This window comes from Dendrobates tinctorius, unplaced genomic scaffold (genome assembly GCF_039654945.1).
Source record: "Dendrobates tinctorius isolate UK_male_01 unplaced genomic scaffold, ASM3965494v1 ptg000161l, whole genome shotgun sequence".
Lineage (NCBI taxonomy): Eukaryota > Metazoa > Chordata > Amphibia > Anura > Dendrobatidae > Dendrobates > Dendrobates tinctorius.
The window spans coordinates 8,180,148-8,197,590 of NW_027361828.1; the positions used below are offsets into that span (position 1 = coordinate 8,180,148).

The 17,443-nt window shown below is 38.8% G+C and overlaps 1 protein-coding gene across 1 annotated transcript in view; it reads left to right on the top strand.

Moving 5' to 3' along the window:
- Positions 1-15,890, top strand: part of HHIP (hedgehog interacting protein) — a 148,367-nt gene extending 132,477 nt beyond the window's left edge. The window contains exons 12-13 of the mRNA XM_073549789.1: positions 11,083-11,231; positions 15,373-15,890. Coding sequence (XP_073405890.1) covers positions 11,083-11,231; positions 15,373-15,566 — 343 coding nt within the window. The 3' untranslated portion in view covers positions 15,567-15,890. The remainder of the gene's footprint in view (positions 1-11,082; positions 11,232-15,372) is intronic.
- Positions 15,891-17,443: the final 1,553 nt, after the last annotated feature.

Genomic DNA, 17,443 nt, shown 5'->3' on the forward strand with positions numbered 1-17,443 from the left:
CCACAAACTGCATCAATCACAACAACATGGATTCGCAGAAGAAGAGTTCAGATACTGAACTGGCGACCTGATGTCTAGACCTTTCACCCCCAAAAAATCTGGGACTGTTGAGCAGCTAGAATTCTACATCAAACAATAATGGAGCAACAGTCATTTACCAAAACCTTAGCAATTGGTCCCGTCACTTCCCAGACATTTTTATTATTATTTATATAGCACCATTGATTCCATGATGCTGTACATGAGAAGGGGCTGCATCAAAATACAAATATCACTTACTTTAAACAAACTAACAATGACAAACTGGTACAGAGGGAAGAGGACCCTGCCCTTGCAGACTTACATTTTACAGGATTATGGGGAAGGAGACAGTAGGTGGGGGGTTGTAATAGCTCCGATGGTGTTGAAGTGGCAGCGGGGTCATTATAGGTTGTAAGCTGTTTTTAAGAGATGGGTTTTCAGGTTCCGTCTGAAGGATCCAAATGTGGTGGATAACCAGACGTGTTGGGGCACAGAACTCAAGAGGCTGGTGTCTACCATTTTTAACAAACACTAAGAAAAAGTACATAAAGTCAACATTTTATATTTAAAGTAGAATGGTGATACAGAAAAACTTAAAGGGAAACTGTCAGGTCCCCCGTGCCTCCAGAACCACCATCAGTTGTGTCTGCATGTATAAATACCTTGCCTAACAGTGCCTGTATTACAATACACACATAAACAGAGCTTTAAAAAAATTATTTCTAAACTCCATTTATGATATGTAAATGAGGCCTTTGACTAGTCGAGGGGCATTAGTCTCTCCAGCATAGTTGTCCCACTTAGCATATTGTCACACCCCTGTGGCGTGATAATATGTCTTGCAAACATCGAAGTAATCTCAAGCGCTATACATACCTCGCACATGTGGGTGGCTTTTGTCCTTCACTTCATTGATACTCTGAAGCTGAATGTACGCATGTCAGCTTCAGAGAGGTGCACTGCACATGATCGGATGTGATGATACCCTTATCAACACACCTTTTGATAGGTTTGCATAGCATATCTTAAAGCTTTTTGGCCCCAATTAAAATTCCACAACGTGGTCCCCAGCGATTACAGGTCTTTAATACTATCGGTATTCTCAAAGGTACCTTTTGGGCTCCCTCGGCTCGAATGTTTGGTTTTGACCCGCTACCTCTACACCTAGTATAGTTACGCCCCTATTTACATATTTCTGCATATTATTCTAGCTCTGTTTTGTTATGACGAAACACATCATGCATTCATAATAAAGCTCATGCATATATAGTAGCAAGAGCTAGTTGGTATTAGATATAGAAACATGTAGTTGATGGAGTATTGGTGGTTACTTTTGCAGTTTTATGATGTGATACAATTTTCTCAGCATATACAAAATCTGGTAATTGTAAAAGCATTAGGGGAGTCATGTTTATGGAAAAGCTATAGCTATATATTTAATTTCTAACTGATCTGGATCACAGGTGCAATTATTTATAGGCCCTATTAAAATATGTGAATGCATGCAAGGCAACATATATATTGAAATAGCTATAAAACATGCACGCTTATAAAGTAAGCTTCAACTTCAATATGCCCCTTCTATAACTGCGTGTTTATTTTGGCTGAATTAGTTTCAGGTTCTAGAAATGTTTTCTTTAGGCTGCTTTACTCCCTCTAGAAAACATTTGGTTAAACATAAAATATATGTGCAGCTTAATACATTGAATAAAATTGTGTGATTAGTAATTAAACTAGCTAATATCCTTTACAAATGTGTCGAATTGTAATGTATTTGTGGGAGCGATGTAATACTAGAGAGCACTAAGCATAATTCACAGTCTTGATGTCTAAATGACTTATATTAGATATTCAGATGATTTGTGATTGCGGGCCAATAACTTTGGAAAGTTCATTCATGTTTTTACTCACTTTTCAGCAGAAAAGAATGGTAAACCAGCAGTTTTCCTTCAGTATTGCATGCACATTATCTGTGTTTAAGCTATACAAATATATCAAACAGTCGCTTATTCATTGGTTGCATAACTTTTCATCATATAATAAAGCTTTGTTCACATAAAACTGGAAACATTGAAATATGCACACAGCATGCCACAACACATTAATATTTACTGTCCTCGAAGAGAGACTGACCCACTGTTTATAAACTCTAGTGATAATACTTTGCCCCCACTTCAAGAAAATCTGGGGCAAGAGAACAATAAATGATAGTGTAAACAGCTCCACTATCTGCTTTTTCTAAGAACAGTGCCCGTCCATACTGTGTTTGGTACTGCAGCTTAGCCCACTCAATTGATTACATCTTGTAACTTATTTAAAGGGGTTGTGCGGTCTTTTGATAAAAGTGTGCAGTCATTCTATGTGAATGTAGACTTCTGAATCCTGACAGCATGCTGTCAATATTCATCACTATTGCATACTTCTGGTCACATTCTGACTAGACGTGGCTACCACAATACAAATTGTTTGAGAGAAGCTGAGCAAATCACATGCTTGGCCATCCTCTCACCGCACCACAGGCTGCTAGAATTCAGAAATCTGCATTCGCATAAAGTGACTGCTGACTTTTATCAGATTACCAAACAATCCCTTTAACCACCTTGGGTTTTTCCATTTTGGAGTTTTCGTTTTCTGTTCCCTTTCTTCCCAGAGCTATAACTTTTTTTATTTTTTCAGCAATATGGCCATGTGAGGGCTTATTTTTTGCGGGACGAGTTTTAATTTTGAAAGGCAATAGTGGGTTTACCACATAGTGTACTGGAAAAAAATTAAAAAAATTTTAAAAAATTCAAAGTGCGGTGATATTGCAAGAAAAAATGGAATTCCGCAGTTGTTGTTTTTTTTTTTTGCCATATTCATTAAATGCTAAAACTGACCTGCCATTATGATCCTCCAGGGCATCATGAGTTTGTAGATACCAAACATGTATATGTTCTTTTTTTATTTAAGTGGTGTAAAAGAATCCAAAGTTTGTAAAAACAACAAAAAAAAGTTGCCATTTCCGAGACCCGTAGCGTTTTCATTTTTTGTGATCTGGGGCTGGGTGAGCGCTTACTTTTTGCGTGCAAAGCTGACATTTTTACTGATACCATTTTTATGTAGATACAATCTATTTATCGCCCATTGTTACATCTTAATGCAATGTTGCGGCGACCAAAAAAGAAGCATAATTTTGGCATTTTGATTTTTTTTCTCGTTACACCACTTACTGATCGGATTAATTCTTTTTCTATATTGATAGATCAGGCGTTTCTGAACACGGCGATACTAAATATGGGTATTTTTTTAATTGTTTTATTTTGAATGGGTAGAATGGGGGGTGATTTAGACTTTTAGATTCTTTTATTTTTTTTAATATTTTTAAAAACTTTTTTTTTTAAATTTTTAATGGCTTCAATAGTCTCCTTGGGAGACTAGAAGCTACGATCTTCTCATCGCCTGTGCTAAACACAGTAGGCCTGCAGCCCTGCTATGTGTAGGCTAAAATGCTCATTAGCTATGAGCGCCGCCCAGTGGCCAGTGCTAATAGTTATCCGGCAATGACAACCACAGCGGTCTCATGCCAACCAATCTGCGGCCCTGCGGTCATGTGACATCTGCGCCGATGGCTGAGGTTTGTGGCACGCTTCCGGCATGGGCATGCTAAATGTCGCTGTCAGAGATTTATAGCAAAATTTAACATATTAACAGCAGTGGGTGGATCGCGATTCCACCTACGGCTGTAAGGGGCACATGTCAGCTCATCACCGGAGCCCGCAGCAAATGGGGATGCGACCTTGGACGTACCTATATGGGTCTCGGTCCATACATCATGCTACTCTCAGATCGGGTAGCAAAAACCTAGTGACAGATTTCCTTTAAAATAACCTATCTTCCTACCTGATGTGTCTGAATGGTTATATTCCATATAAATTAGCAAACTAGAGCACATCTTCCTGCCATTCCTTTGTGGATTCTTACATGTATTACTATGTATTGTAATACTTTGTAAGAAGGATAGAATAAACCTGGTGGGCACAACGCCCAATAATATAATCCAAATGCGGCTCATACGTAATCTTTGGCATATGTCATGATGAAGGATGATAACTAACTCAGTAACGTTTGTAAAGCAAGAAGGCGGGACATTTGGGTGAAACTGGTGAACTCTAGTAGGGACCATATACAGTAAGTTTTATGCAGTTCTATGAAGGCTAGGTCTACATCTCAGCCATACAGAAAGTATGGCATGTAGTATAGCAGATATGTGAGGAGAGCTTGCACTGGTTCTGAAATAAAGACTGTATTACAGTCCATAGCTAAACTCATAATTCTACCAGTAGCTACTGGAAACAGTCAGTTCTTGGAATAAAGTATGAGAGCAATGGCGTTACTTGGTTATAAACAGTCTCAGAAATAATCATTGCAGAAGGTACAGCACATTCCAATCTTTAACTCTTGCAATTAAATATTTATTTACAGCACCCTTACCAATGGCCCCAGCACCACTGTTAAGGATCATGCACAGGACCATAATAATCAGACAAGTGCTATCTATATAAACACTCACGTGGTCAAAATTGTTGGTACCCCTCGTTTAATGACAGAAAAACCCACAGTGGTGACAGAAATAACTTGAATCTGACAAAAGTGTTAATAAATCAAAAATCTATGAAAATGAAAGAAATGAAAGTCAGACATTGCTTTTCAACCATGCTTCCACAGAAATTTAAAAAAAATAAAACTCATAAAATAGGCCTGGACAGAAATGATGGTACCCCTGAAAATAATGTGACCAAAGGAACATGTTAAATGAAGGTGTGTCCACTAATTAGCATCACAGGTGTCTACAATCTTGGAATCAGTGAGTGGGCCTGTATAGAGGGCTACAGATATTCACTGTGCTGTTTGGTGACATGGTGTGTATCACATTCAACATGGACTAGAGGAAGCGATGGAAAGAGTTGTCTCAGGAGATTAGAAAGAAAATTATAGACAGACATGTTAAAGGTAAAAGTTATAAGACCATCTCCAAGCAGCTTGATGTTCCTGTGACTACAGTTGCACATATTATTCAGAAATTTAAGCCATCCTCCCTGAATGTGGCTGCAGGAGTAAAATTGATGACAAATAAAAGAGACGAATAATACGAATGGTAACAAAAGAGCCCAGATAAACTCCTAAACAGATTAAAGGTGAACGTCAAGCTCACGGAACATCAGTGTCAGACCACACCATCCGTCGTTGTATGAGCCAAAGTGGACTTCATGGGAGATGACCAAGGAGGACACCATTGTTGGAAAAAAAAATCATAAAAAAGCCAGACTGGAATTTGCCAATCTACATGTTGACAAGCCACAAAGCTTCCGGGAGAATGTCCTATGGATAGATGAGACAAAAATGGAACTTTTTGGCAAGGTACACCAGCTCTATGTTCACAGAAGGAAAAATGAAGCATATCAAGAAAAGAACACTATCCCTACTGTGAAACATGGAGGAGGTTCTGTTATGTTCTGGGGCTGCTTTGCTGCATCTGGTAAAGGGTGTCTAGAATCTGTGCAGGGTACAATGAAATCTCAAAACTATCAAGGGATTCTAGAGAGAAATGTGCTGCTCAGAGTCAGAAAGCTTAGTCTCAGTCGCAGGTCAAGGGTCTTTCAACAGGATAATGACCCAAAACACCCAAGAATGGCTAAGAGGAAAACATTGGACTATTTTGAAGTGGCCTTCTATGAGCTCTGACCTAAATCCTATTGAGCATCTTTGGAAACAGCTGAAACATGGCATCTGGAAAAGGCAACCTTCAAACACAAGACAACTAGAGCAGTTTGCTCTTAAGGAGTGGGCCAAAATACCTGTCAAGAGATGCAGAAGTCTAATTGACAGTTACAGGAAACGTTTGATTGCAGTGATTGCCTCAAAGGTTGTGCAACAAGATATTAAGTTAAGGGTACCATCATTTCTGTCCAGGCCTATTTCATGAGTTTTATTTATTTTTTTTTTTAATTCTGTGGAATCATGGTTGGAAAGTAATGTCTGACTTTCATCTGTTCATTTTCATAGATTTTTGATTTATTATTACTTTTGTCAGATTCAAGTTATTTCTGTGACCATTGTGGGTTTTTCTGTCATTAAATGAGGGATACCAACAATTTTGACCACGTGTGTATATTGGCCAAATCAAGAAAAGTGTGTATATACTGGGGAACTAGTTTCATGTGTTGCAGAATGTATGAAAATTTTACTTCTGAAGTCTCTAGGAATTTGAATGCTACACTATATAATAGGCTGTAACATTGGATCAGTGCAAGATGAGTTGCTCAACATTTCATGTACTACTGTCTACTGTATACATAAACTATAAAATTCTGCAAATTTACCTTAACATGTCTACTGTAACAATAAATAATTTCACTGTGCTATTATTTGCAAATAAGCATATATTATATTTGTACGATTATATATTTTTTCTTTTTTAAAATAGTATGAACAGTTCTTTTTAATAATAAAAATAGTTTAACGTGAATTACACCTGTGTGTGCTGTGCCTTCCTGCGTTCCAGTAGAATATAGCATACAACTGTGTACTGGCATTTACAGTGCCCATTTATTGGCTTTTTTCAGTACATTGCTGTCACTGGATTTATTATGCGTTTTAACTGCTTGCACCTGGAACCCAAAATATTTTGTCCAACTAGTTAGCATGTAGTAACGAGCAAATGGTTATGACTATGAGCTGAAGAAGTACGCTATAATTCTGGGTGGAAAAAAATACCTTGCTATTATATGTAGTGACCTATTAAACCACAAACCTATCATAGTAAAAGGTGCAGCATTATTGAAATAAAGTGGAGCTTTTTTACGTTTGTGAACCTATCAGAACTTTCCATATTTCTGGATAAATTTGGTCTAAAATTATAACATTTTTAAATCTAAAAGTAGATAAATAAAACTAAATAAAATAAATGACTTGCTTCTACTCAATGCCAGTGTTATTGGACCCAGTCCTCGCAATCAGGAGGATAGAATTCCCCACACACGCAGGTGCAAAGCAGCAAGCAGCAATGATATGTGCGTTTGTGTTTGTGTGCACGCGCGTGTGTATGTGTGTTTGTTGCTCTTCTTCTGGACACATAATAGCTCTTCTCTTCTCTGCTAGGTATAATTTTTACCGGGATGTAATTATTAGTATCTGCTCTTTGTGTGTATCCTGTATGTTGGGTATAGTTATCAATATCTGCTCTTATTGTATATATGTGGACCCTACTCAGAACCACTTCTCGTTTCCTGTACACTGGTTGCATTGCTCAGTATCTGCGTATCTGCTCTTATTCCATACTAGATGGTGGCCCGATTCTAACGCATCGTGTCTTCTAGAATAAAAAAAAATTTAAAAAAAGGTTATTCTCACCTTCCGACGGCCCCCAATCTCCTCTCCACGCTCCCGGCATCTTCCGGTCCCAGTAATGCTTAGCGTGAAGGACCGGAGATGACATCACTCTCGCGAGAGCGCAACGTCATCAGCGGTCTTTCGCGCAAAGCATTACTGGGACCGGAATATGCTGGGCGCGTGGTGAGAGGAGGGAAAGAGTCCGGGGGCCGTCGGAAGGTGAGTATATCACTATTTTTTATTTTAATTCTATTTTTTACAGGTTTATGGTACTCAGGACCTGGAGGAGAGTCTCCTCTCCTCCGGACCCTGGGTAACATCCGCACATTGAGCGCTGCGCCTGTCATCTCCCGGCTGTGTCGCCGCTGACCTCCGTGCAGCAGGAGATGACCCGCGGCAACCGTCGGGAGATTAGCAGCTAGCGCCACAGATCTCCCAGTGGTAGCTGTGGCATGTGTCATTTGAATTCCGCGCCAATTCGCGGCCGGACTGCGCCTGCCGCTAATTGGTCGCGGCCGGCCGGGTGCGACCAATCAGCGATACAGGATTTCCGTTACAGACAGACAGAATTAGACGATTATATAGTAGATATTTGGACGGTGAAGGGTACCACTTCTCCTGTTCTGTATGCTAGGTGTAATTTTCCTTATCTGCCCTTATTCTGTATATATATATATATATATATATACACACATTGGATAGCGCCATTAATCTTGTCCTATATATATTTATCAGTATCTGCTCTTATTCTGCATGCATGGATACTGCACTATTGGGTGGCCAACCATCTCTAACGTAACAGACAGTGTTATAAAATAGTTTGTTTTTTAAATGCCTAACTATTGGGTTAGCCTGAATAACCTTTTTAATTTTTCGGCCATTTCGAGGGCATGGTCTATTATTAAAATCCATAAAAAATGTTGGACCAGTCATGAATTTTGGTCCAGCTGTCTAGAAAATATTGAAATTAGGTTGGCAGCCCTGCTTAACAGTTTTAGTAAAATTATAGTTTTCCATGAGCTACATAATTTGCATATAATTTACATTCATTTTGTGAGATGAATAAATGTTAAATCTCATGTGAAAGTCCATAGCCAACTATTACAATTCATTCTGTAGCTAAGGCTCAGATGAGAGCAGTAGATTCTGCAAATTCAAAAAAATGCTCTCTTAAATAATTTCTCCTAAGAAAATATAAATATGGCTGAAACAACAAATAGTAGATGTTCATTCATTCATTGTACAACCCCTGTGAAAATTGGTTCCATGATGTCCAATCCAGTCTACGTGGTGGGGAAATTACTTATTTATAGCTCTCTTAAATTTAGACATCATTAATGCCCCACCCCATGCAACTTTTGAATTCAAAGTTTTGGAACTGAATTTTACATGAGGTTATATTTGTTGTTGGCCCCATATTTCAAGACTGTTCTACGTTCATTTTCACTGTTAAAAGACATTTGGAGACAACAAAGGGGCATTATGATACACTGTGGTGTATTGCCCATAGTGGCAGACCATGTGACCATTATGGGACCCATGAGTCGAGAGGTGTAGCACCTAACAGCAACAGCAGCCACCACCTATTGTCACAAGATGCAGATACTTGTCATGTCGGACGCTATTCACACCACAGCGTCCGGCAGGCAGCGGTAGTTCCATCTCCGTCCACTATAGCCTCAGTGGTGCCGGCTTGATTTTACTCAGGTTATTGGGGGTTAATCTAGCTGGAAATCAGGTGGGATGTTTGCTCACACCCACGGTCTTTAAATAGTCGTGCTGGCCTATGGGCGTCGCCGATTATAGCTTGTGTTTTATGCCAAGTGGTTCCGGTCTGGAGAGGAGGTGTTGGAGAGAGAAATTCGTAGCTGGTGGCGTATGATCCATTGTTACCTTTTCGTCTTCCTATATTTGTGTTTTGTTTTGCCCTGTTCACATTTCGGTATCGTGCTGTGTGTATGCGACGCGGTGCGGTTTAAGTTCTCCCTGTCTGTCATTACTGTGTGGGCTTTGGTGGTTTGACGACTCACTGGGTGGAGGGTGGAGGGTTCAGCTTAGGGCTGAGCAGGAGATAAGGAAAGGTTGGAGGCTCAGGCATTTGCACCATTAGCAAAAACCCTGAGTTGAGGGTCAGACAGGGTTTTCCCTAGTTGGAGGGACTCCGCAGGGGCCCCGGGTATTTCAGCCTTCTTTGACCTAAGCCCTGCGTAACAATACTGCTGAATTTTAGCTTCCTGTTCCACCATTCAGCCTGAGCATCTGAATCTCAGCACAGCAGGTGTAATGATGTCACAAGATCACATTTGCTGTGCGGAGCCTCACTCCACATGCTGCAAAGAGGAACGGAGCTAGGTGAGTCATTTTATTTTTTCAATGGGAGTACTTGTGTGCAGATGTGACATTCCTAATACTGTGTGTGGTGGTTGTGGGACCATCATACTGTGTGGGGTATCATACTGATTAGGGGACATGATACTATTTTTGGGTGGATGTGGAGGCCATTATACTGCGTGTGAATCTGTAAGGTCCATAATACTGTATATGGGGAACATCATACTGTGTGGAGGGCACTTTAGGGCATCATGCTGTGGGAGGCATTGTACTGTGTTGAGTTTCACTGTCGGGATGTCATACTTTGTGGGAGCATATTAGTTTGTGGAATTTTTTGGGGGGATATCGTATTGTGTGTGGGGGAATTTTTGTGACATCTTACTCTATAGAATCCTTGAAAGGGGTACTGTGTATGTGCTGCAATACATGTTCCTATACCTGTATTTAAAAGCTAAAGTAGAGCTGATACTAGATTTAACTATGTAAACTATGTACAGTGTTAAATATAAAAAAAAAAGTATGCAAAAATGGCTATATCATCCAGTTATAAAATTAGCAATTTATGAGTCCAACTGGAGAGGGAGAGAGCTCAAATGAGAGTCCAGGTGTATCCAATCTCCATCCAATTCAGTCTTACTGACAGCTGCAGCTTGTACTAAGAATCAAGAGATCTCAGCAGTAGAGTGGAGAGGCACTCAATCAATCAGGCTAGGAGGGTTTAGTTTCAGTAGCAGGGAGGAGGGAAAATGATGAACTGTCAATCAGGCTATGTGGGTAGAGATTGGGTTCAAACTTTCAAAAATGTTTATACAGCAAATCTGACATACACATAAGTACCCCATACTCATCAGGTCTAAGACACCTATTGTTAATTAATTCATACTACATTGTGAAATATAGTGATAGATCAGCTTTAGGAAATAGCCAGACAGTTCTTAAAGGCTAAAAAAATTTTGAAAATTGAAAAAATACAAATTGTACAAAACTATGCGAAACCTTCATGTATAAAAATGTGTATGCATTCTATTTATACACCTGCCTTAAATTTACTTAATAAATACACCTAAACTGAGATAGAAACTGACACATTAAAGTACACTGATGCTGGATGCAAAACAGCAAACAATATAGAAAAATATCAGTAAAAATACACATTATTGTAGATGTCTGCATGTACTTTAGATGGCAAAAAACAGACATCACATACTTTAAAATAGCAAAAGCTACAACACTAATGCTTACATGTCTTCGAAGTTAATTAAGATCTTTGCACAAATTACAGTAAATAATACTCTTTTGGAAGCACTTTTTTTTACTTTTATTTTTCATTTTTTTTACCTCTGTTTTTGTTATTTGGAGCAGACCAACAATGCCTGAAGATTGTAGAAGGACAGCGATGCCACCACAGCCTTTGTCATCCGAGTGTTCCCGGCACTGTAAAAATGGCCACTGCACACCCACAGGAAAATGCTGTTGCAATCAAGGATGGGAAGGAGAATTCTGTCGAATTGGTTAGTAATCTTTTTATTACATATGCCATGATTTTTTTGTGCTTACCATTAATTTGTCATCATTAACACAAAACAATAACTATACTCAGGTTGAAGTAACTGGAGAGAGAAGGATTAGTGGGATTTAGTAACATAACTGAGTAATTCAACCTAAATCCTCTATATGTTCTCAGGGCGCCTCCGAATATATAATTTAGGGCCTTGTAATTTTATTGTGGTTGATCTATGCTGAAAGGCACAGTGTCTCCATATAATGACAGTTTTCAGCCTTAAATGATATGTGAGCCTCATTGCTGTGTCTGCTCCATGATGGGAATACTCTTGATTTTCCATAATTTGCTCTTATTTAAAATAAGAGTTATATTTCATGTCAGATTCTCATTTGCTGTGTTTATATTTGTATTAAGAGTCCTTAAGCGCAGTTGCATAATGTAATTAGGGACTATTGTAAAATGCACACTGATGCGTATTACAAAACTGTATGAAAACAAAGTTACCCGTTGACGTCAAATAAAAAGCCCATACATTTTATCTATGTCCAGCGTGAAATATTTGATAAACTTGATAGCGCAGATATCTGCAATAATGTGTCCATATTCATTAAGGATCATATCCTGATGTGCTCTTAAAGATGTCATTCCATAAACACATTTTTTCACCTATCCATGGGGTATGTAATAAAAATATGGTCTCTGGGGGTTCCCGTACACACTCCCATACACCCATAGAAGTGAATGAAGCAAAGGTCAGGTATGCACAGTGTCACTACAATTATGCAAAAGACTTTGGGACCTCCATACTTATGGTCAGGTGGAGCGGTCCCAACAGTCAGACCTGCAGTTGTCAATTCTTTTAAACTGAAAGTATATTTCAGTTCCTGGTTTTTTTTACTGCTAAATACAGCTCTGGAAAAAAATTAAGACCACCACATCAAAACCCTGTCATGGGCAGCCCATTCTTCCAATCTGAACCCCATTGAAAACCTCTGGAATATAATCAAGAGGATGATGGATAGTCACAAGCCATCAAACAAAGAAGAACTGCTTACATTTTTGTACCAGGAGTGGCATAAGGTCACCCAAAAGCAGTGTGAAAGACTGGTGGAAAGCATGCCAAGACACATGAAAGCAGTGAATAAAAATCCTGGTTATTCCACAAAATATTGATTTCTGAACTCTTCCTGAGTTAAAACATTAGTATTGTTGTTTCTAAAATATTATGAACTTGTTTTCTTTGCATTATTTGAGGTCTGAAAGCACTGGGCTTTTTTTTTAAATTTTGACTGCAACACAACATGATTTATTCACCTAGTACAGACTGTAGGTGGCGCTAGTAACTGTAGAAAAGAGAGAGGAACACTTGCTGCAAATCAGGAACACACACCACCAATGCAATAAATAAATAATTAAAATTTGCGCTTAATAATGAACCTCTTTAGCTTGTAGTGAACTAAAAAATACACACAAATGAATTGGATTGCTCCAAGTTAGGTAGTTATTACCTTAAGGTGTAATCTGAACGAATGTTTGGACTCCAGAGGACCAGTAAAGAGCGCTGTATGTCTTGATGTGAAGTCACATTGAATGATGTTTGCCAGTTAAACGTGGGTTAATACCACGGCTCTTCAGGAGTGCTGTCCCGGCCGGTGACAGACACTCCACGCTCCCCTCTTCCAGCAGCACGCCGGCGTGCAGTGTGCACGATGTGAAGCTGTGGCGTGAGATGAGCCAACAGGACCTTCGTGATGTCACTGGTCATGTGATAGATTACAGGGAGCACAGTGGACCAATTCCTCAGTGGACCTTCGTGATGTTACCGGTCACGTGATAGAACCTGTCAGCTGTTTTGGCCGCTATAAGATGCGGCCACTGTCTTTCAGGGCTTATCTACAGCATTCTATAATGCTGTAGATAAGCCCCTGATCCAACCTGCAAGATAAGAAAAATAAGTTTTATTATACTCACCCGGGGGGGGTGCGGTCTGATCCGGCGGTACTGGGTCTTTTGAACTGAAGTAAAGGAAACTTGAAAACACTTTTCTATGTTCTTATTGCTTTCTCCTGCTGTGTGGACCTCCACCATTTTCATTTTCAAACTGCTAGGCAGCTTCTTAGTAGAACCAATGGCTGCTGTTTTTTTGCCCAATGTTAGAGGAGGCTGGGTTTTATAAAGCTGGGAAAGTAACATAACCTGCCCTTTCCTAATGATGATAGTGAACAAGCCTTAACCCTTACAGGCTAATTAACCCATTTACCACGTTGGGTTTTTCCATTTTTGTGTTTTCGTTTTTAGCTCACCTTCTTCCCAGAGGCATATATTTTTTATTTTTCAATCAATATGGCCAAGTGAGGGCTTGTTATTTTTGCAGTGTGAGTTGTACATTTGAATGACAACATTGAATTTACCATATAGTGTACTGGAAAATGGTAAAAAAAAAAAAAATTTAAAGTACGGTGAAATTGCAAAAAAAAGTTCAATTCCACAATTGTTTTTTGTTTTTTTTACCATGTTCACTAAATGCTAAATCTGTCCTGCCATTATGATTCTCCAGGTCATTATGAGTTTGCAGATAGCAAACACGTATAGGTCCTAAAGTTTTACAAACTTTGATTTGCGCTGTGATTTTTTTTCTCTTTAAGTCATTTTCCGATTGGATTAATTATTTTTATATTTTGATAGTCGGGCACTTTTAAATATATAGTATGTGTATTTTTGATTTTTTTTTAAACTTTTTTTTGACTGGGGCAAAAGGGGGGTGATTAGAACTTTTAGAGTTTTTTATATTTTTTAAAACTTTTTTTACTTTTTACATGCTTCAATAGTTTCTTTAGAAGAAATGAAGCTGTAATCATCTGATCACTTGTGGTACACATAGGCCCTTCTATCTGTAGGAAAAATGCTTATCTGCTATGAGCACCGGCCACATAGCAGTTCGGCAGTGACAACCACCGGTGTCTTCTGCAGACCCTGGGTTGTCATGCCATCAGCTGTCATGTGCCGGAAGAGGTGTGCGATTAGCACCAGAGCCCACACCAAAGAGAGGGAGGCAACCTATGACGTACCTATATGTCATAGGTTGTAAGGCGGTTAAGGTCTGAAACATTAGTCAAAGTTATCTGAGCACACAAATCTCCAAAGGTGCCCAAACTTTTGCATTGGCCCATTTTCCTTTTTTCTGATTTTTAAAATGTACAAGATGACAGTGTTTTTTTTTACCTAAAGTACAAAGGAAATGTGTCATCTTTATCTTTATGCCTTTTATTGATCATTTAATCTTCAACTTGCTTAATTGTTCACTTTAAAAAAACTTGACATGACACTGTAAAACTGTATCCCCACACAAGCTGGAGAAACAGTAGATTCTATCAGCAGTTTCATAGGCATCCTACCCAACCAAGTATCACCTTACTCTTTGCTGAAACAAACCTCTGAAACATTGAATACAGATGGCTGTACCTAGTTTGGTTGGTAGCCATAGTCATGTCACAAGACTATATAATGGGATGGAAATAGACAGCTAACTATAAATGGCACTGGAGTGGCAGTTTTTTCTTTCTGAATGAAAGTTATCTATTTAGCATTGCTCATAAGTCCGATTACACCAGCGAAACCTCCATAAGGAGATATAGACGTCCAAAAAGCTTTGATTTTTAGAAATACGGCAAATGGAAGTCCACCTACGCGTTCTTGTCTTTTACTGATTTCCAACATGCGTACTTATTTGTACAAAATGTGACATGTTAATGAGTTCTGTTTCTATACAGTTTTGTGCTATGACAAGTAGACATATCAAGCAGCAGTTGGCATGGGATCTTCGAAGTTCTAGTGATGAAGAATTTAAGTCATGCAAATCATTTCCTCTAAATCCGAGCTTCTTCTATGACTGTTAGGGCTACTTGCCTGCAGAAAAAGACTTGGCCTGATTATTCCTTCATGTTGTAACCAATTGTCCAATTATTAGATTGTCCCAGGATATTTTAAGCTATATAAAACCTTTTTTGTGGGGCATTGGTGGAGGGCCCATTCAATATAAGGACTACGTTGTCTACATAAGAAGTAATTGAATGCATCATTCATTTTTATTTTTGCAATGCTTTGGACCGTTCTTGTAAGTCATATTGCATTTCTTTTATTCCTTACAGCAAAATGTGAGCCAGCGTGTCGACATGGAGGTGTTTGCGTGAGGCCAAACAAGTGTTTATGTAAAAAAGGTTACCTGGGCCCACAGTGCGAGCAAGTGGATAGAAACATTCGGAGAGTGGCCAGGGCAGGTATTCTAGACCAGATCATTGATGTGACATCCTATTTGCTGGATCTTACCAGCTACATTGTATAGTTATCATGGACTGATTGAATTTGTTCTAAACGGGCATTTATTTTTAAACCATGTAAATTAAACAAACAAAAAGGACTTTGTAATTCTGCTCTAAATCCCTGTGTTTTAAAATATTTTTATTAATTTAAATATATTGTCCATAAAAGTGAGTTTGTGTGTGTAATTTATGAATATTTGAGTGTATATGTATGTGTGAAGATATAGACAATATTCATTTATTAAACATCCTGGTATTGTTAACACTGGCTGCGGCAAGGTCATGTGAGCAAAATCATACCTTTGGTTGTCTCTAAAATAACATTAAAATAGTTATTTAGATTAAAATGTTTCATGTGTACAGTATTTCATTTGTACCTACCATGGGAGGGACAATTTTTCCTAAATCACTTTTGCTTTTTTATATTATTATCTCAGGTAATTGCATTTTTTTTTTAGCTTTCACAGGTCATTTTACTATATTATAATAGTAATGCAAAAAGTATTCTTTGCAATAAACCTGTAACTGATATTATTACTTTTTTGATTGCCTGTTTATTTTCATTGTCAGATAATGATATGTGTTTTCTATACTACCAATGCAGGATAAATGTTAGTACACCCTTTACAGTTGTTGAAAGTGGAGAAAATGCAAGAGCCCCTGCAAATACTACAGTACAACTGCAATTTAAAGGAAATCTGTCAGTAGGATCAGCAGTCCTAACCATATGTACATGTAGGTCATAGGAAGCTGAATAAATGATACTATGATATCTTCAATTCAATGTTTTATTCCAGGGAAATCCAAGTTTTTCTATATATGTAAATGAGCTGTTAAGATCTATGGGCTGGACATGATCTCCGGGAAAATTTTCCTCCGGAGCTTATGTTACATGAAATGCTACCAGTGCATGACATGTAACGACTGATAGCCTGCTCTCCTGATCTACATGTCTCAGTGGTAACGACCCTTTCATCTAATAAAAATAATAATAATAATAATAATAATATCTGGAGGCAGATTTTCAGGGAGATCTATGTTTAACCCAAAGATCTTAACAGATCATTTACATATTTAGAAAAACATGGATTTCTCTGTAATAAAAGATCAGATTCCAGATATCAAGGTATTATTTCGTTCAATGTTCTATATCCCAGATGTCCATATAGACTGCTTTGGATACTTTGCCTTACTGACAGATCCCCTTAAAACACCCATAGAGAAAAACTTACATCATTCATCATAACAAAAAATATTGATCAACTTTTTTCTCTAAGCTTCATTAGACATGTTGAAAACGGAGTTGTAACTATGTTTTTCAAAATACCCAGAAAATAAACAGTAAAAATCCACATTAGTGACTTAATCTGGAGTGTAAAATCCCTTTTAATATAATTAAATTCCCCATTTCCTGTGATAAACGTTTGGCCCAAGTATCTTCCATGGATCCCCTGTTAGGGTACCGTTACACTTAGCGATGCACCAGCGATCCCGACAACGATATGGATCGCTGGTGCATTGCTAAGTGGTCGCTAGTGAGCCGCCACACAGGCAGAGCTCATCAGCGACATAGCAGGGGTCGGGGGTCGCTACTTACCTGTCAGACGCGGCGATCCTGATGTCCTCCCGCCCGCGTCCACGCATCACTCGTCGGCACCACAGGAAGCCCAGCAGGAAGCGCCCGACGAGAAATGGTCCTGGACGTTCTCGCGCGACTAGCGATGAGCAGCGGGGGAGCCGGTCAGAGGTAAGTATCAGACATAGCGATATCGCTAGCAATATCACTGCTACGTCACAAAATCGGTGACGTTACAGCGATATTGCTAGCGATATCGCTATGTGTAACGGGGGCTTTACTCTTCCATCCCACTGGCCAGGTGTTCCACTTCTCTCTTTTCCT